Raw genomic sequence first — 21726 nt, 5'->3', positions numbered from 1 at the left:
AAGCAGAGAATATCTCAACGCACACATCACTTGTATATTGATGAGCTAGCTTTATGTTCTCAATTTAAAATGATACCAGTAGATAATGTAGATGAGGCTTACCCTAAGCCAGATTTTCTACATGATTTTCCTGACATGAAATTGTTTAGTGCAAATCCAATCTTGTATTCTAGGTACTGCACATGAAAATAAGGAGCTGGCAATTTGTATGCCAATTCAAAATACCAAAAAAGAAAATAATGTGGCATGGGGAGCGTTGTAATTCTACCTCGTTTATTTGCTGAAAGTGATTTTAGAATATAGAGACAAAATCAGAAGGTCAATGGCATGGAGGAGGATTGCAGAGATGTTGGTGTTGATGGGTAAAGAGATTTGCACAGCCACAATTCCCTTTGCCCAAAGTACTCCTTCATGTGCATGTAGGCCCATGTATTTTACAGAAAGTGAGCTATAATCATCAACGTCATGACAAGTATAATGAAAGAGCCATAAGCTTTATTATAAACTGGGTGGTTCGAGCCCTGAATGCTGATTGGCTGACAGCCGTGGTATATCAGACCACGGGTATGACAAAACATTTATTTTTACTGCTTTAATTACGTTGGTAACCAGTTTATAATAGCAATAAGGCACCTCTGGAGGGTTGTGGTATATTGCCAATATGCCACGGCTAAGGGCTGTGTCCAGGCACTCCGCGTTGCGTCGTGCTTATGAACAGTCCTTAGCTGTGGTATATGGCCATATACCACAACCCCTCGGGCCTTATTGTTTAAATATATGAAAATCCTAATGTTAAAATACCATAATCCAATTGGTAGCATATTACATGAGAAATCCATGCTTAGTGTATAATTTACAATGTTATAATGAATGTTACTGGGGATTTATATCCTTTCGTGGGCAAATTCCACAATATAATTTATTCAGCACATTTATAAATGGTGGCTTTGATCACAGTTTTGAGGTTTAGGTTGCTTGATGTTTATAGCTAGCTAGCAGCTCAAGCAAACATTATTGTGCACATCTCTCTTCACCCACCATCAACACCAACAATCTCTAGAATCCTCCTCCATGCCATTGACCTTATGATTTTGTCTCTGTATTCTAGCAAAGCAAAATCATATAGAATTGGATGATTGTCTTTCCTCCATATTTTTTAGTTGTGCTTGCGGAACTATGTTTCATGAACAGAAGATTTTCAAGCAAACATTTGCTCCTTACCTGATTGGTTAACGCAGCAGTGGCCACATGCAATTTGCATAAAGTAGAGCAGAACCTTTTCTATAGCTGCAGTCCATATTCAAAGTAGACAGCCCTCAGCCTCTGTAGCTCAGCTGGTAGAGCACGGCGCTTGTAACGCCAAGGTAGTGGGTTCGATCCCTGGGACCACCCATACACAAAAATGTATGCACGCATGACTAAGTCGCTTTGGATAAAAGCGTCTGCTAAATGGCATATATATATATATATATATATACCCTCAGCCCTTGAATGACGTTTTACATCGTCACATCAGAGTGTACCTTAAATGTCCCTTGACTAAGCGAGGGAGTGTTTGATCGTAGAGGCAACATCCTTGCTGGAAAGCTTGAAATTGAGCTTAAAAACAACCAACCTAAAGCTATTAATGTACCTAGCAAGCACTCCTGTCAGGTAGCTAGCTAGCTACAGTTACCCATAGCTGGCTAGATAGTTGTATAGTTTGGTAATTTATTGAAATACATTTCAGAACTCCCCAAAAAAATTATGAAGCTAGCTATGTTTTATAGGGTCCTCACCATGAGACTTAGCCAAAACTAAAATCAATGTCATCTATACATTTATTTGAGCAAACTAGCTTAATAATTTTGTATGACATGCCGAAAAGCAGACATGTTGATTAAATTTGACACTTCGCCACCACTGGAGTATGACACGTGACTACAGTTTGCATTGAATTGTTGGTCATATCAACCCCACAAGTGATCAGTTATTCACTCACTCCCTCTAGTGAATTGGACCACCACTTAAGATGGCAATCAAACTACATCCGGTTTCAATGGGGATTCCCCCAAGGGAAAGTGGCTATTACGAGGGGGTAGAAATAACTTGTTTGGACTGCAACCTATAGCTCTACCTGCAGGGTTCGCGCCGCTCACCTTCCCACAACCCCCTGGGCATTGCTCCGCGTGCTCCCGTTAAAAATGAATGGGGGCGGGACTTCGACTGGCGAACTCGTTAGTGGCGGAAACCCTACATTAATGTTCAGAAAAAGCATCGAGCCTCTTAACAAAACTCCCCCATTCAGAAGACGCCTTTGTCCAATGACTTGTGTGTAATGGAATTGATAGTCACGATCAAAGGCTACCCCCAAATTATCACTCATAAATCTCTTCTGTAATTGGCATGCAAATAGACTACTTCGTGGCAAGCTGTCGCTTTTGTAACAAGTGTTTGATTCTACTACATCGCATAGGGAGTAAGGGCAGAGAGTCACGAGGAGAGGAATTCAGAAAAATCGATAAAAAAAACATAACCCATGGTCTGAGGTTGGTCACGTGATACCCAACCTTGCTAGCTAGCTACCAAAACATGACAAAAGCCTCAATTTAACTAACGTTACCTAGTTCACAACGAATGAAAGTACAGGTTGGCCAATAAACTACAATGAAAAAGTACATTGCTAACCTGGTTAGCTTGGTGACGTTGTCTGGCTAGCTGGCTGTAGCAACGTAATAGGATCTCTGCGTTAGCGAGAAACCCAACTTCAATCCCATTTCTGTCCTGGCTAGAAAGTCGCTATAACCAAATATTTTAGAATTATAACAAAGATAGCTAACTAACGCGTTACATCCTCAAATAGCTAGCGTTAATGCTGAATTGTCCTTTGCAACTTTACTACTCTAACGTTAGTCTTGCATTGTCCACTTCAGTGACAGTTAGCTAACGTTAGCTATCTAAGTTAACGTTAGCTAGTTAGTTGGTGTCGGGCAAACTAGCTGAGTCGGTTAACGTTAGCTACTATAAACTAGGTAACGTTAGCTAGTTAGGCTAGCTAGCGTTGTTTGATAATAATTTTTACAACTAACGTTAGGTCGTTTTAACGTTAACGTCATATGTAACGTTGTTGGGTAACGTTAACTAGTTAAGAGTCACTTGCTAACGTTAAATCATACCTAGCTAGCTAACGTTAGCTATATAGCTAGTTAGCTGCGCGACCAAAAACGTTGGGACGGGTAAGTTAGCTAGCTTAGTGCTAACGCTAACCACCCGTGGTTTGTCGCTGTCGACGATGTTGCAATTGCTAACAAGGAGATATGAAGCAATGTTAGTTAACTAGCTAATGCAAGTACAATTACATATAGCTAGCTGTTTAGATATCTAGACATAGCTATGAACTCCACCTAAGTGTAAGCAAGCCTACCTCATAGGGTCAAGTATGGTTTTGCAGCCCTCTTCCTCGTACGGTATGATTTGACTTCGTAGACTGTTCGTTTTGGGTTGCTACTTTAGCTAACAGTCCCCACGGTGGTGTGCAAGTTTAGACAGTTTAGCTAGCTAAAGCAACACAACCCCAGAACATAAATGTAGTCCTCGCGCACTCGAGTGTCAACTGTGGATCGTTGGGTTTCAGATATTCCGTTTTCCACTGTCTAAAATGTGTAACTAGACTTCTCTTTTTGCTAACATTGGGCTACTCTGCTTTGGAGTGTCTGGTTCCACGTTATACTGCAAAATCCATTGACCAAAAGGTACACTGACCCTGGTTGATGTCAACTGCACGACACTTTGCTGACTGTTTGGTTTGTGGACGAGTTGCAGAGGCACAGTGGCATTGGGAGCTGTGGAAAACTCCAGTGTTGCACATTCTGGTTAGACAGGTGATGTTGGTCGCGTGCTCCCACTAGCTTCAAGATAACCTCATTGCACTTTTCTTCTTCTTCTTCATGTGGCTTTCCGGCAGACTAGACGCTATGTTGCATATTGCTGCCTTTCACAGTTTGGAAAGTGCATAGCACATTTGGTCACAATAGAAATGGGGGTTGAAATGAAATTGCTCCGCCATCTAACCCTATATATACACACCACTATCCCCAACACACCTTCCCACTACTTTGGCCACAACATAACCTACTACAGGCCGTCAGCCTTGGAGGCTGAACTCATTCTTTGAAAAAACCCTGTTGTTCTTCTAAACTAAAATCTCTGATAACCAAAAACGTATATTCTGCTGCAGTGGATCCCACGCAGGGCTACGGGCCAGAAGGTTGAGGTTTTGCCGACCACCACAGACGAGCTCACTCTTCCTGCCTGTTTCATTACACCATGATCAATGATCAGCTTGGGGGAAATCAAATCTACATTTTGATGCCATATTTATAATTATATAAAATATATGCAACACATTTTCCACCAACAGGTTTCTGTGCCAATGCACCACACAACCAATTAACAAAGCATACCTACTTCGGGCACTTCAATATCATGGTTTGCATGTTCAACACCACAATAATAGACTATGTCAATCTCGACAAACAGAAAATATATCCCTCCCTACTAGGGCTGGCCCCATTTTGGTCGACTGAGATTTATTTAGTTGAGCAGTGGCAAATATTTGAAAGTTTGGACACACCTACTCATTCAAGGGTTTTTCTTTATTTTTACATTATATAATAATAGTGAATACATCAAAACAATGAAATAACACAAATGGATTCATGTAGTAATCAAAAATGTATATATATTATATTTGAGATTCTTCAAATAGCCACCCTTTGCCTTGATGACAGCTTTGCACACTCTTGGCATTATCTCAACCAGCTTCATGAGGTAGTCACCTGGAATGCATTTCAATTAACAGGTTTGCCTTCTTAAAAGTTCATTTGTGGAATTTCTTTCCTTCTTAATGCGTTTGAGCCAATCAGTTGTGTTGTGACAAGGTAGGGGTGGTATACAGAAGAGCCCTATTTGGTAAAAGACCAAGTCCATATTATGGCAAGAACAGCTCAAATAAGCAAAGAGAAGCGACAGTCCATCATTACTTTAAGACATGAATGTCAGTCAATACGGAACATTTCAAGAACTTTGAAAGCTTCTTCAAGTGCAGTCGCAAAAAACATCAAGCGCTATGATGAAACTGGCTCTCATGAGGACCACCACAGGAAAGGAAGACCCAGAGTTACCTCTGCTGCAGAGGATAAGTTCATTAAAGTTACCAGCCTCAGAAATTGCAGCCCAAATAAATGCTTAATAGAGTTTAAGTCACAGACACATCTCAACATCAACTGTTCAGAGGGGACTGCGTGAATCAGGCCTTCATGGTCGAATTGCTGCAAAGAAACCACTACTAACGGACACCAATAAGAAGAAGAGACCTGCTTGGGCCAAGAAACACGAGCAATGGACATTACATTTGTCCTTTGGTCTGGAGTCCAAATTGTAGAATTTTGGTTTCAACCGCCATGTCTTTGAGAGACGTGGTGTGGGTGAACAAATGATCTCCGCATGTGTAGTTCCCATCGTAAAGCATGGAGGAGGAGGTGTTATGGTGTGGGGGTGCTTTGCTGGTGACACTCTCTGGGATTTATTTAACCAGTGTGGCTACCACAGCATTCTGCAGCGATATGCCATCCCATCTGGTTTGGGCCTAGTGGGACTATAATTTGTTTTTCAACAGGACAATGACCCAACACACCTCCAGGCTGTGTAAGGGCTATTTTACCAAGAAGGAGAGTGATGGAGTGCTGAATCAAATGACCTGGTCTCCACAATCCCCAAACCTCAACCCAATTGAGATGGTTTAGGATGAGTCGGACGGCCAAGTGAAGGAAAAGCAGCCAACAAGTGCTCAGCATATGTGGGAACTCCTTCAAGACTGTTGGAAAAGCATTCCAGGTGAAGCTGGTTGAGAGGATGCCAAGAGTGTGCAAAGCTAACATCAAGGCAAAGGGTGGCTATTTGAAGAATCTCAAATATAAAATATATTTAGATTTGTTTAACACTTATTTGGTTACTACATGATTCCATATGTGTTATTTCATAGTTTTGATGTCTTCACTATTATTCTACAATGTAGAAAATAGTAAAAATAAAGAAAAACCCTTGAATGAGTGCACTGTATGTATAGCGAATGTGCCCACTCTGGTATTGGCACGTACTACATGATGAGATTATTATGAAAAAAATGCAAGATCATTTTCATTTTTCAAATGGCAGCCAAGCATTGATCATCATTCACCAGAATAAGACCCTCAATATTTTTTGACAACAGAATCAACCTCATCACTGTGCACTTTCACCACCCAGTGAAGTTCATTATAATTTAGTTAATCTGTATAATAAACTTCATGCATTCTTATGATGTAGTGATTTTTTTTTTTTATCTGACATGTAGGCTACTTTACTTGCATAAAAAGGTTGGATGGAAACCTGGTTAATGTCAAACCATTTTGAGGATGCTGAAATTATATTTTGGATGAACGTGCGCAGACCTACAGGAGACTTTTGAAGTAGCCTAATCAGATTAAAACATTGTGACTGGTTGTGTTTATAACAACATATAAAAGGTAATACATTTTAAAAGTGAAATTATAAATATTTAGTCTATATTGAGGCGTTAGATTCTAGGTGCCCGAAGAATAGCTGTTCGGTTTGGAGAGGAGGCAGAGCGTGAGTTAAACTTTCCTGAATAACTGGGCCTGCCGGGAGCATATGTGGCCACATTATTATAGGAGGATTTGGGAGAATTATGATTACATTTACGTCATTTAGCAGACGCTCTTATCCAGAGCGACTTACAGTTAGTGTATACATTATTCTTTTTTATTTTCATACTGGCCCCCCGTGGGAATCGAACCCACAACCCTGGCGTTGCAAACGCCATGCTCTACCAACTGAGCTACCTCCCTGCCGGCCATTCCCTCCCCTACCCTGGACGACGCTGGGCCAATTGTGCGCCGCCCCATTGGTCTCCCGGTTGCGGCCGGCTACAGCAGAGCCTGGATTCGAACCAGGATCTCTAGTGGCACAGCTAGCACTGCCTTAGACCACTGCGCCACTCGGGAGCAACATACAGGGCATTCAGTATCGGAAGTAAAATTAAAGCCAGACTGACCTGCTACTGTGCCTTTCTAGACCTTATAAACTGTTGAGAGTAGACCCATAACTGATCCAAATCTAATGAAACATTCAAATGACAGGGCTTTTGTGCTGTTATTCAAATGACATTTGCACTGCAGCCTAGAGTAGAATTTTGTACTCGCTTTAAAACAATAATGCAATTACTCATTGCATTGTGGTGTTGTAGGCTAGTCTCGGTAGGATAATTGTATTGTCCCTAAACAAGATCAATAGGGGAGCTTTTTGAGCTGTGTGTCTCATGTCTTCACTGTTCTTTCATGTGCAATGACGCACCTGGCCTCTCAAATCAAATAAAATCAAATGTTATTTGCCACATGCGCCGAATACAACAGGTGTAGACATTACAGTGAAATGCTTACTTACAAGCCCCTAACCAACAATGCAGTTTTTAAGAAAATAAAAAAAGTGTTAAGTAAAAAATAGATAAGTAAAAAATAAAAAAATTGCAAATAATTAAAGAGCAGCAGTAAAATAAAATAACAGTAGGGAGGCTATATACAGGGGGTACCGGTACAGAGTCAATGTGCGGGGGCACCAGTTAGTCAAGGTAATTGAGGTAATATGTACATGTGGGTAGAGTTAAAGTGACTATGCATAAATAATAAACAGAGTAGCAGCAGCGTAAAAGAGGGGGATGGGGTGGGGTGGGGTGGGGGGGGCAATGCAAATAGTCCGGGTAGCCATGATTAGCTGTTCAGGAGTCTTATGGCTTGGGGGTAGAAGCTGTTAAGAAGCCTTTTGGACCTAGACTTGGCGCTCCGGTACTGCTTGCCATGCGGTAGCAGAGAGAACAGTCTATGACTAGGGTGGCTGGAGTCTTTGATAATTTTTAGGGCCTTCGTCTGACACCGCCTAGTATAGAGGTCCTGGATGGCAGGAAGCTTGGCTTACCGCTGCCTATCAGCTATTCCTATTTGTTCTTGTCGATTCATATTACAAATGATGCAGCTTTGAAAGCTTTTATGTGTGGTATGATTGCTAGTTAGCCTATTGCAGATCTGGACAAACGATCCACCTACCACTATTGTCACTATGAATGGTCAATAGAGTGCAGGATAGACCGTTAGACTAGTAGACTATAATGACCTGTGCTATAGTAAAAGTTAGCACAAGGAAAAGTGTAGTGCATAAGGGAAGTACCAAAACACCTTGATATAGGGGAGGCGCATGCAAACAGATGAGGGCATTTGTCAAGGATGAAATAAATGATATAGTAAAACCTGCAAATAGCGAATGTAAAGCAGGGGGGGAAACGCACTACCTTTCCCTGTGCTCAATAATAAATAACCCCCCCCAAAAAAAAGAAAAAAGTTTGACATCCCTCCCCTATTTTGGACCACCCATCCCCCCAGTAAATTGCGATCTGTCCCTAAAGCACAAACTATTTTGGTAACTTTGTACTGGCCTACAACTCACAGGGATCCTCTCAGGCTCCCTCACCATTTGCCACCATCCTCTACTTTCCTCACTGCCTCAGCATATGACACTTTCTGCACTGCTCTTACCCTGGAAACTTCAATCTGTCTCACTTGCACAGGACATTTCTGATCCCCAGCAACATGGCCACCCCCACAATTGAAACACTCCACTTTTTCCAGTGGTGTAAAGTACTTAAGTAAAAATACTTTAAAGTACTACTTAATTAGTTTTTTTGGGTATCTGTACTTTACTTTACAATTTATATTTTTGAAAACGTTTACTTTACTACATTCCAAAATATAATTATGTACTTTTTACTCCTTACATGTTCCCTGAAACCCAAAAGTACTCATTACATTTTGAATCCTTAGCAGGACAGGAAAATGGTCCAAGTCACGCACTTATCAAGAGAACATCCCTGGTCATCCCTACTGTCTCTGATCTGGAGGACTCACTAAACACAAATGCTTAGTTTGTAAATTATGTCTGAGTGTTGCAGTTTGCCCCTGGCTATCTGTACATTTAAAAAACAAGAACATTTTGCCGTGTGGTTTGCTTAATATAAACAATTTGAAATGATTTATACTTTTACTTTTACTTGTGATACTTAAGTATATTTTAGCAATAACATTTACTTTTGATACTTAAGTATATTTAAAACCAAATACTTTTAGACTTTTACTCAAGTGGTATGTTACTGGGTGACCTTTACTTTTACTCAAGTATGACAATTGGGTACTTTTTCCACCACTGCACTTTTGTCCCATGCCCTCCTGCACACTTCTCACACCTCCGAATCTCCCAAATACATCCTACATACTGCTGCAACATGACCATAAACTGCTCACCACGGGGTCTGGGTCGTACCAAATGTTGTGCATCCCAGACACCGGGGATCCCCAGCTTCAGTTGATCCACCTTAACACTCAACCCCACCCCAGTTATCAAACCCTGTCAGCGGCACTCTGCTCTGGAGATCAAAGCAGGCCACTGCTTTCGTCCCGAGTCTCAAAACGCTCTCCCTCTGAGCAGCAGACACACAAAAAGTCCACCTCTGGATACTTCGACCGAATTGACAGAACCCAACTCCTTCTTTACCCAGCCTGATACCACAAACGGATCGGCCAAAAGGCATGGATCCACTTTCTCCATGAATCGTACTCCCACTATGCCAGAGTCATCTTGGGGTGAGACTCGGAAGCCTTCACCTCACCTGACGACGCAGGTTCTTTCTCCTCACTTTTGTCAGGATACATTTCAAGTGCGCTATCCATCGACATGAATTCCATCTCCGTGTGGGACTTCAGGAAACTCAGTATCAATTCGCCAGCTGCTGCCATGTCACATGCCCCTAGAGCTCATTGCACTCATCTCAATGTGAATCAATGTTAACTTGTTGGAGCTGAGCATTAACCCATGATACTGTAGCTACATACATTTATCATCTGTCATATATTTATCTGTAATTTATCATAATACAACTAACGGTACTCATAATAGGCAAGAGGCAGAGGTCGTCCTGCATGGTTCACATTTTAATTATGCATAAACTATTCCAATGATTTAAGTAACATAAAAAAATATGAATAGATTTCAGCTGTCCCAAATCATTCCACATTATCACCCTCAAAACTCGTCTCTTCCATGTTTGTCCCAGGAACTTGGGCCAACCTGGATAATGAGTGATTGCAAAATACACTTATTTGGAGTAAAGCTAAAACGTTTATTTTGTCTCTATACATCTCAGAGGAGCTGACCACATGGACACCATGGTAAAGAAGGCATGACAGCAACTCTTCAACCTCAGGAGGCTGAAGAAATTCTGCCTATCCCCGAGGGCCCTCACATTGTTCTACAGGAGCACCATCAAGAGCGTACTGCTGGGCTGCATCACAGTCTAGTACGGCAACTCCACCGCCTCTGACCACAAGGCTCTACAGAGGGTGGTATGCTCAGCAGAACGCACCATTGGGTGCACACTGCCTGCCCTCCAGGACACCTACAGCACCAGGTGTAGCAAGAAGGCCAAGAAGATCATCAAGCACCCCAGCCACGGCCTGTTCTCCCCGCTTCCATCACTCAGGAAAATGTGGCTACAAAAATGTGGCTACAAAGGTGTGGAGAGCAGCTCCACTCTCTTGAACCATTACTGTCCCATTCAGGTATATGTTTCTTGTGAGGTACCTGATCTCACTTTCCTTCCCCTGGTCCTCAAAAATCAAAATCTGCCTCCATTTGCCAATGCGCCTTTTTGTAATGCATTTGTAGTGTACCATGTTTGACAATTGGTAAAAAACAGCAGGTTAGTTAATGTGACCTGATCTTGCAAATGCACAGTCACCAAATAATGCCTTTGGACTCTCCCTTTGTTGCTTCAGTTTGTGGCACCTTTTGGAATGTTCTTATGTCACAGATAGTGGATAGACAAAGGGGTGTGGTGAGACTCCTACTGCTGCTGATAGTTCCATTGTTATTTTTAATTGATTTTTAATGGTTCTTGTTTGAAGTAGCCCGTTTTAAAATCAATATGCCAGGTGCAGATTACCTGGTAACTAGGATGGTCTACCGAGCTACCAATTTGTTTACAGGTTGTTTGTAGTTGTTTACATAAAGAAAATATAAACATGATTTTAATTAAAAGTAAAATAAAAAAATCATAATATACATTTCTGATTTAGAGTGAAGAATCCATGTCTCACAACTCTTTCTCATTTATTTTCTCAACTCTTTTGTGTAAGGAGTGCTTGTTCCTTTTTATCTCAATCCCCTCTATCTGAACATTCCGGAACACAGATAGAGAGATACAGACGCAGAGACACTAACTGTCAGAGAGAGATACAGACACAGCGACACTAAAGCCTTGCTCACACTGCAGGCCTTAATGCTCAAATCACTATTTTTTCTACAAGTATCCAAATCGGATGCGTGTGTGTTCAGCTAGCAGTCATTTGCTGACATGACTACGTTAGTTGTCATAGTAACAACGGGTGTGTGTGCAGTGGTTTAGGCTGATTGGTGGTGGTGCTCGTGCTTCCTATCAATCAGAAGTTATGTAGCAAGCTAAGGTGACAACAATGCCTGCCATGGACATTTCCCAGTTGCTTTGAATGTTCAAAATCATAGTGTAAGAACACTTTTAAAGCCTCAAAGCACAAGATGATCCAACTTTCAAAACGAGTCATTTTTGGCTAGCCACAGGTAGGTAGCTGCTTAACGTTTGTAAACAATTAACAAGCTGGTTAGCTACCACATGTTCTTGTCAAACTGTCAACAGAGTAGCTAGCAAACAACAAGATATGCCAAATAACAGTCTAAAAACCACTTGTTGGCAAACAAATCAGATTTGACCGTTCAGACACAAGTGGAATGGTGGTTTGAAATGTGGGTTGAAATATCCAATTCCATGTGCTTTTTGGCTGTTCAGTTTGCAGGAAAAATAACAGATTAGAATCGGATGTACAATTTATTTTTATTTGAGTCCTTTCAAACTGCCAATGTGAACAAGGCTTAACTGTCTAACATAGATACAGACACACTTCACACTAATGTGGGAAGAACATGTGACATATTCCTGATTCAGACACATGAAGTTTCACATGGCTCTTTCATGTGAATATTTCACATGACTCAGACATGTGTTTTCCCAACATTTCACATGTGATATACATTTCAAGTGTGCTTTTTTAACTGGATTAGAACCTGGGTCTCCCACGGGAGAAACCAAATGTCTTGACCATTAGACCAAGAGGACAAACGCTGACTATGAAGTTGCAGGCGGGGCTACCTTATTACGTGACCATGAGCAACCGTGACTGACTCAACTCCGCTACACTTTCACATGTGTATTTTCAAATTTGTATGCACATTTTAATATGTTAAACAGGATAAATAAGGAGACACGTAGAGTTTACTTCTTTTTACTGGGTTTCTCTTCCAATTTATATTTATTATCAATTTCTCTCAATCTCAGAATATTGACTGTTCAATTCAAAATCATCTCTTTGTAGAAAAGTATCTGTTTACATCTGTTTACATTCATTCCATGTTTAGGCCTGTGTATTAAATGTAAGAAAAAACAATAGACAGCTAACATAACAGAAGCTAAAAATAGCTACACTACCGGTCAAAAGTTTGGACACAACTACTCATTCAAGGGTTTTTCTTTATTTTTAAAATGTTTTACATTGTAGAATAATAGTGAAGACATCAAAACTATGAAATAACACATATAGAATCATGTAGTAACCAAAGAAAGTGTTAAACAAATCAAAATATATTTTATATTTCAGATTCTTCAAATAGCCTTGATGACAGCTTTGCACACTCTTGGCATCCTCTCAACCAGCTTTACCTGGAATGCTTTTCCAACAGTCTTGAAGGAGTTCCCACATATGCTGAGCACTTGTTGGCTGCTTTTCCTTCACTCTGCGGTCCAACTCATCCCAAACCATCTCAATTGGGTTGAGGTCGGGGGATTGTGGAGGCCAGGTTATCTGATGCAGCACGCCATCACTCTCCTTCTTGGTAAAGTAGCCCTTACACAGCCTGGAGGTGTGTTGGGTTATTGTCCTGTTGAAAAACAAATGATAGTCCCATTAAGCCCAAACAAGATGGGATGGCGTATCGCTGCAGAATGCTGTGGTAGCCATGCTGGTTAAGTGTGCCTTGAATTTTAAATAAATCACGACAGTGTCACCAGCAAAGCACCCCCATACCATAACACCTCCTCCTCCATGCTTTACGGAGGGAAATACACATGCGGAGATCATCCGTTCACCCACACCGCGTCTCACAAAGACACGGCGTTTGGAACCAAAAATCTCAAATTTGGACTCCAGACCAAAGGACAAATTTCCACCGGTCTAATGTCCATTGCTCGTGTTTCTTGGCCCAAGAAGGACTCTTCTTCTTATTGGTGTCCTTTAGTAGTGGTTTCTTTACAGCAATTCCACCATGAAGGCCTGATTCACGCAGTCCCTTCTGAACAGTTGATGTTGAGATGTGTCTGTTACTTGAACTTTGTGAAGCATTTATTTGGGCTGCAATTTCTGAGGCTTGTAACTCTACTGAACTTGTCCTCTGCAGCAGAGGTAACTCTGGGTCTTCCATTCCTTTGGCGGTCCTCATGAGAGCCAGTTTCATCATAGCGCTTGATGGTTTTTGCGACTGCACTTGAAGAAACTTTCAAAGTTCTTGAAATGTTCCGTATTGACTGACCTTCATGTCTTAAAGTAATGATGGACTGTAATTTCTCTTTGCTTATTTGAGCTGTTCTTGCCATAATATGGACTTGGTCTTTTACCAAATAGGGCTATCTTCTGTAATGGTAGTGTATGTACTGTATATAAAGAGCTGTAGAAAACAAATTACTGGTACTGTCGCTCGGACGAAATGGCAGCCAAGCTAGTGCCTAGCTAAGCTATTTAGCGGTTAGCAATTAGCATGTGACCATTAACGTTAGATACAAATTTCCTTAAAAGTAACCAATGTACATATCATTAGCGTGGTTCACATGTACACATGTAAATACACTCAATATGAGCCCTTGCTTGTAAAAAAATAATAAACAATAAAAAAAATATATATATAATTCATCCGAGATGCCATCTTGTTTTCATTGACTTGCATACAAAAGTGAGCTAGCTTGATAGCTAGTTAGCTAGCTACTTAGCTTGGCTACACTCATGTAAATCGTAAACATCTCTAATTCTTCACTAGGTCAAAACTATTAGTCTATAAATCAAATTGACCAATGAATGGGATAGTTTTGATGCCAAAAATCTGGATTATCTTGATCCCACTGGAAGGGTGGATTTTGACAGGTGAAAGGCACTACAACCAAGATAATTCAATGTATCTAAGGTGAGGATGTCAAAAAAACATTCTTACACTTGAAAACCAAAGGTTCATAATGTTAAATTAACCGCAGAATAGGTATGTGGTTAGTTGTTATATTGAGAAGTGTCAAATAAATGCATCTACTTACTTATAAGTGATATGCAAGCTCTATGTGTTTTAATAGATCCTGTAATCTTGATATTGTGGCATCTGGATCAGAATGATCCTATTTGATTATTTTGTGAAAAAATGGCTAAAGAAATAGCCAGATTGATCTGATTGTCTATAGAGAAAAGAGGATTACATAATCTGGCTCATTCTGATCCAGATAAAACGTTTTGAAAAACTGGGCTGTCTTTTTGGCTTGACAAAATGTTGTAACATAACTCGCTCAGTAGATGGCGATATAGAGACCTGTCCAAAGCACAGAAAATCCTGATTCTGTGATCTTGATATTGTGGCATCTGGATCAGAATGATCCTATCTGATTATTTTCTGAAAAAACGGCTCAAAAACATCAAAAAAAGAGCATTACAGAATCTGTATCATTCTGATCCAGATTAAAAGTTAAAAAGAACTGGCCTCAGGGTATTATGTTCAGTATAAAATAAACTTACTCACTGACCAGACTAAGCGTCAATATAACTATTTGTCAATCATTCCATACAACTGAAATATAATATTTTCTAGTTTACCTCGACAAATCTACTGTGCAATTTACCCTACACATTTTATGAAGGGAAAACTAATGTTGGTGTACTTACTTTTTAAATTCCAATTTATGTAATCCATTAACAACAACTTGTCCTAATAGAGTATGGTAATTTCTTATCAAAAGGGAAAAGTCAATATCCCTGAATAAAATGTGTAACTAACTCAAGCCAATCGGGATTGAGTTAATATATCATCTGTTTTAATTCAAGTTATTTTAAATCACATACTCATTTGAATTATCTTGACATTTAAGATTCAATGTTTTGTGGGAAATATAACCATATTCTTACAATAAGTATTTTAGATACATTTCCAGCCTTGCGATTTTTTATGTTTCTGATAGGTCGATATTTCATTGGGGGCGGGAGTATAAGACTTTCTTTGACGCATTAACAACATGCGATCAACTGATCTGCTGGTTTATTCTTTTGGGTTTTTGGTTGCAAGGAAGTTTGTCTTAACATGTAGATGCATGTAATCTCCCATTAGTAGATTTTTAAGAAATCCAGCACAAACATGCAGCTACGCAGTTCTGCCCGTTGGTTGCAATTGACCCACCTGGTTCAATATTAGCCTACCTTCATACTCTAAACAGGACAGTGTTTGGTAGGGGGTTGTGGACCCTAAGCACTGGTCTGAGGCCAGTAATGTGCTTTCACAAACAGCAAACAAACAGACTTTGGGTTGTTGAAAAGCACATTACAAATAAAATGTATTAATAATAATAATAATAATAATAATAATAATAATAATAATAATAATAATAATTGACCATACACATACTACGGTCGCGTTTGACTGCATTGGCTGTTGAGCTATACACAAATTAAATTGTGTTTGTTGGTCTGGTTACGTAACACTTTTCCCTATACCAAAAGGCATTGTATTTAGTGAAACACTCCTTCATCCACCCCCGTAGATTACAGTGACCGCGTTGCGTGTTACTTTAGTCCACAACAGAGCTGCTGTCACTGATGAAGCATGACTTCTCAGCCCCATCTTGATAGATGACACAAAACACAGCTGGCTGTTTCCCCCTACACCCTTTAACCTCCTTTGATCTGCATGGAAAATCAGATCATTTCCAGTCAGGCGGCCATTGTATGGCACAATTAAGACACCTGCTGGGCAGACAAAGACCAGAGGGCCAGGTGCCGTGTTTTGTGTGCCAGGTTCTGTTCAGCACCCTTTATCTATGATCTTCTTTCCTCTAAAATTGTGTACAATCACTGTAGGCCTACAGTAGGATAGAGGCTATAGGGAACATTAGCCTTTTGAGCCAAAAGGGGTCCCTAGAAATGACCTGTTATTGGACAGACCTCTACGAGCAAAAGCATATATTGTTTCACTCATGTTTGCCGGATTTGTGTGGTTTCATGAGATAAGAAATTGTCTTAACTTATGTTTATGAACCCTACATCCAACATTCAAGCCAGAATCTGACAAACAATTAGCACCTAAACTTTTATAGTGTATCTTTAATGACCAAGACATACTGAAATTGTGTAATGAGTACTAATCAGTCATGAAAGCAGAAGGATGCTTTGGTTTTTTATGCTTATTACATCATTAGAGGATGATGAGCTCTGGCCCACTTTTTCATGTCCATAAAGTTGGATCAATTGGAGAAAAAGGTTTATGGCGTCAGGGTTAAATACTACCTTGACATCAATCGAAGACCAACTCCCTTTAAATCAAGTCTTCGACACAACCTTAGTTCAACATTTTCTACAGATACAAATCACACCCGAGCCCTACGTTGACTTAAGGCCATTCAACAGATGGTTTCTCAAAAAGTTCCAGACAGTGTCTCTATGCAGTCCTCAAATTCACAAATCTGCCTGACGACAATGTGAGGTATTGTTGAACAACATGGCCCTGATAGCCTCCCCCCCCCCTCTTCCTGATTGCCTAAAAACCATCCTTCTGACTCCACCCATGTAAATGTGACTGGTCCTCGGCTCTATTTCACATGCGTCGGGAGGTTCCTCAGCACTCTTGAGACACAGAGCTCAAGAGCTTTATGCACTGACTTCCTCCCCCATCCCTCACATCCACAGCTGTCAGGATGGTCGTGGCCCTGAAGGGGGTCCCTCAGGCAGTGTCTCTGGTACGGGCTAAGATGGTCCTGCAAGAGAGGAGGTCCAGCATCTACAGCAAGCCGCCCAAGACCAAGATTGGACCTGGGGTGAGTGTTGCACTGAGGGACTCTCTGCTTATAGAGTAGATCGTACTCTCTAATTTGGAACTCACTCAATGTCCCAAGGAACTGTCGCTTCTATATTCATTCAGGGACAGTTTCCAGGGGCCTAGATTAAGCATAGTCCTGAATTTAAAAGAAGTTCCAATGGATTTAGATGTTTCATTGTGCATGGTTTTTAGTCCTAGGCTTAAACTAGCCCATTGTGTTTGATGTTTCTTTACCATCATATTTCAAAGTTAAAACTCAAACTTAATGATAATAATGTATGCACTTAAGGGGCATTTCCCAGACACAGATTAAGCCTAGTCTGGCACTAAAACAAATGTTCTATGGAGATTCTCCATTGAGTTTGCTTTTTAGCCCAGGACTAGGCTTAATCTGTGTCCAAGAAACCACCCTTTAATGTATTAACAACATTACAATAACAGTCATAGTACCCTGTATTGTCATCCTTCATATCTCCGGTGAACTCATGCATTTAATAGTGTCATCAACAAAAAGGAATACTAGAATTTTGCAAAAACTGAAATAACTCAAACATCAGGTAACGCTTGAGTTGATGATTGGTCTTTTAAGGGTTTGTGCTCCCCAAGTTCCAGTTTACTTTTACATTTTAGTCATTTAGCAGACGCTCTTATCCAGAGCGACTTACAGGAGCAATTAGGGTTAAGTGCCTTGCTTAAGGGCACATCGACAGATTTTTCACCTAGTCGGCTCGGGGATTAGAACCAGCGACCTTTCGGTTACTGGCACAACGCTCTTACCCACTAAGCTACCTGCCGCCTTACCAGACGGACAGACTAGTATTTTATTTGTCCTGCCACAAACATTCCATGTCTTTTAATTTAAAGAGAGAGAGAGATCGCAGCAAGCTCGTCTTTGTATTGTGTTGTTGTTTCACCAGGATAATCACGCAGTAGATTTTGATAAGGACACAGGGTAAATGTTTATTTTGCTGTGTCCTGCCATGGCTCTTCGGCTATGTATGCATTTTTGTGTGCTCTCAAACACAGCACAGAGACATTTTTCAACTATAGAAAGACTGATGTATTTCACACGTAGAACTGCCACGTGGATATCCCGTAAAATGTTAACCAAGTTCAACTTGACAGAAGCCTTGGTGAGGAAGGATGTGATCCATGTCTATTGATTGACACACCTCGCCATGCTTCTACTAGCCTATATTTTACAGTCTATTTGGAACACATGACAGACGTAAACAATTTAGACAATTCAGACATCAAAGATTTAATTCAGACGTAGAGGTTGAGACTGACTTTGATGGACAGACAGGGATGCGCCAGAAAGGTCTGAGCCGGAGCTATAAAATAAGCTTTCCTCCTGGCTGGAAGTATATAAAGGGTTTCTAATGTATAATGTATGGACACAATGAACGCCTCAGCTCCATGAGGGAGCTGCCTGGGATAGAATCAAATCGATCGCCCGGGGCAGGGGGCTCGGATGTGGATCAATGCGGCCTGCCTAGACACTTCCTCGGAAAGTGTGTAGTCTTTGAGCCGCTTAGCTGTAGTGCAGGGATGGGTAACTGGTGGCCCACCGGACGCGCTCCCTTTTGAAGACCCTTGGATGAATAAAATAAATAAATGTATAAATATATATTAATATACAGTACCAGTCAAAAGTTTGGACACACCTACTCATTCAAGGGTTTTTCTTTATTTTCACTATTTTCTACATTGTAGAATAATAGTGAAGACATAAAATCTATGAAATAACACATATGGAATCATGTAGTAACCAAAAAAGTGTTAAACAAATCAAAGTATATTTTATATTTGAGATTCTTCGAAGTTGCCACCCTTTGCCTTGACGACAGCTTTGCACACTCTTGGCATTCTCTCAAGTAGCTCCATGAGGTAGTCACCTGGAATGCATTTCAATTAACAGGTGTGCCTTCTTAAAAGTTAATTTGTGGAATGTCTTTCCTTCAGTTGTGTTGTGACAAGGTAGGGGTGGTATACAAAATATAGCCCTATTTGGTACAAGACCAAGTCTATATTATGGCAAGAACAGCTCAAATAAGCAAAGAGAAACGACAGTCCATCATTACTTTAAGACATGAAGGTCAGTCAATACGGAACATTTCAAGAACTTAAGGTTTCTTCAAGTGCAGTTGCAAAAACCATCAAGCGCTATGATGAAACTGGCTCTCATAAGGACCACCACAGGAAAGGAAGAACCAGTGTTACCTCTGCTGCAGAGGATAAGTTCATTAGAGTTACCAGCCTCAGAAATTGCAGCCCAAATAAATGCTTCACAGAGTTCAAGTAACAGACACATCTCAACATCAACTGTTCAGAGGAGACTGCGTGAATCAGGCCTTCATGGTTGAATTGCTGCAAAGAAACCACTACTAAAGGACACCAATAATAAGAAGAGATTTGCTTGGACCAAGAAACACGAGCAATGTACATTAGACCAGTGGAAATCTGTTCTTTGGACTGATGAGTCCAAATTTGAGATTTTTGGTTCCAACCGCCGTGTCTTTGTGAGACGCAGAGTAGGTGAACGGATTATCTCCGCATGTGTGGTTCCCACCATGAAGCATGGAGGAGGAGGTGTGATGATGTGGGGGTGCTTTACTGGTGACACTGTCGTGATTTATTTAGAATTCAAGGCACACTTAACCAGCATGGCTACCACAGCATTCTGCAGCGATATACCATCCCATCTGGTTTGCGCTTATTGGGACTATCATTTGCAGTCATAAATAGGTTCTTCACATTGAAATGAGCCGGTCTGAAATTAGTTGAAGGCATACTTTTCTGGGATTTGTATCAGGGACATAGTAAAGTTAATTGCACAACAAGCCTTCATGCATTTGTAACACTACCACTGAAGAGAAAGAAAGGCTCAAACACAAGTTCCTTTGATACTTGTGGGTGGAGTAGTTCAAGTGACACTTGTATACTCAATGGAGTGAATAAATTATATACCACCAAGCTTTCCTTTATATTGCTAATTGAAGCCATACAAAATACAAATACAGCAAACTCGATTGGAGATTTGGACATTAAACAGAAGACATGTCAGCTCTAAATATTAGATGGCAGTAACATTCTCATTTATATTTTAGTAATACTTAAATCCTGCAGCTAAAATGCTTTACTACTTATTTGAACACCTTCATAATGTCCTTATTTAATGTTTTATTATAATGTCCTATTATAAGGCTTATAATATTATGTTATGTTTCTCTTTGTGAAATGTTCAAAGGACTCAAAATAACTGGTATTTAGTGAGGATCACAATGAGATGACAGTGGGTCATACATGCTCATGACAAGTCTTACAATGCCTTATAACCACATCATAATGCCTTATACCTGCAGACTTTAGATGAAGTGTTACCAATATTTAAACTGCAGATTAACTTTAGTCTTTTAACAGAAACGTAATTGGCTTCGAGGGTTTAGTACAGTAGTGGGTCAACCTCTGCATATGTATGGCTGGTACTGTGTCTCTTATTTTCTCTCTTCTCCTCTACTCTCCTCTCCCTTCCTCCCTCACAGCAAAGCTTCTTTATCATGTCCGTCTTTGCTGTCGGCATGCTTGCTCCGGCCGGCTGGATCATGCACCACCTCCCAGAGTACCGCCAAAGACCACATCCTTCATCAAGACCGTTGTAAAGAAGAAGTCATCACACACACACACACACGCTACAAACCACGGCTGTGTCCAACATATTAGCCACCATGCTATCAAATACTGTACCTTGCTACTGTATAACAACACACACACCTACAGTATAAATGATATTCAATGGCCACAATAATCACTGGTCAATAACATGCACTTTGAAGGGACCATGGAAGACATTTCTGCATGACTGTCATGAGTATGTTTTTGTACGGTGTCTTTTTTGTGTGAATATTCTGTTTATTGCAGTAGCATGGAGTCTAATGTCTCATGAATACGGCCCCTAATGTCACTGCGGCATCCAGTTGCAATGACACGTCTGTAAAACTGCCAACTCACTGCCATCATCAATAAATATATGCTGTGTTGGCAATATTTGCCTGTGTCTGTTCATTGCAGTTGCCAAGCTGAATTATGGTAAACTTAAGCAATAAGGCCCGAGGGGGTGTGGTATATGGCCAATATACCACGGCTAAGGGTTGTTCTTAAGCAAGACGCAACGCGGAGTGCCTGGACACAGCCCTTAGTCGTAGTATATTGGCCATATACCACAAACCCCTGAGGTGCCTTATTGCTGTTATAAATTGGTTGCAAACGTAATTAGAGCAGTACAAATAAAGGTTTTGTCATACCCGTGGTATATGGTCTGATATACCACGGCTGCCAGCCAATCAGCATTCAGGGCTTGAACCACCCAGTCTATAATTATACTTATACCATCGTGACATGTGCATTATATACACTACCGTTCAAAAGTTTGGGGTCACTTAGAAA

At 40.6% G+C, this 21726-nt stretch overlaps 2 protein-coding genes across 3 annotated transcripts in view; one reads left to right on the top strand and one right to left on the bottom strand.

Moving 5' to 3' along the window:
- Positions 1 to 3839, bottom strand: part of btbd7 (BTB (POZ) domain containing 7) — a 130257-nt gene extending 126418 nt beyond the window's left edge. The window contains exon 1 of one of the 2 annotated variants that reach the window (XM_045211265.1): positions 3404 to 3839. The gene's annotated coding sequence lies outside the window, so the exon portion shown is untranslated. The remainder of the gene's footprint in view (positions 1 to 3403) is intronic. The other variant, XM_041866026.2, reaches the window with a different exon arrangement.
- A 13210-nt stretch (positions 3840 to 17049) lies between these two features.
- Positions 17050 to 21327, top strand: si:dkey-85n7.8 (COX8 domain-containing protein). Its single transcript, XM_041865712.1, has 2 exons — positions 17050 to 17278; positions 20826 to 21327. Exons 1-2 carry the CDS (start codon positions 17159 to 17161, stop codon positions 20940 to 20942), a joined length of 237 nt encoding a protein of 78 aa, XP_041721646.1. The 5' UTR covers positions 17050 to 17158; the 3' UTR covers positions 20943 to 21327.
- Positions 21328 to 21726: the final 399 nt, after the last annotated feature.

This window comes from Coregonus clupeaformis, chromosome 36, assembly GCF_020615455.1.
Source record: "Coregonus clupeaformis isolate EN_2021a chromosome 36, ASM2061545v1, whole genome shotgun sequence".
NCBI lineage: Eukaryota > Metazoa > Chordata > Actinopteri > Salmoniformes > Salmonidae > Coregonus > Coregonus clupeaformis.
Note: the sequence above shows the minus strand (reverse complement) of the source record. Positions and strands in the feature narration are given on the sequence as shown.

What these genes read in the sequence shown, in the direction of transcription:
- si:dkey-85n7.8 (XM_041865712.1), top strand. Translation starts at nt 17,159, where the DNA reads ATGGTCGTGGCCCTGAAGGGGGTCCCTCAGGCAGTGTCTCTGGTACGG. An exon ending in AGACCAAGATTGGACCTGGG is followed by an intron (nt 17,279 to 20,825) that starts GTGAGTGTTGCA and finishes CCTCCCTCACAG; the next exon opens with CAAAGCTTCTTTATCATGTC.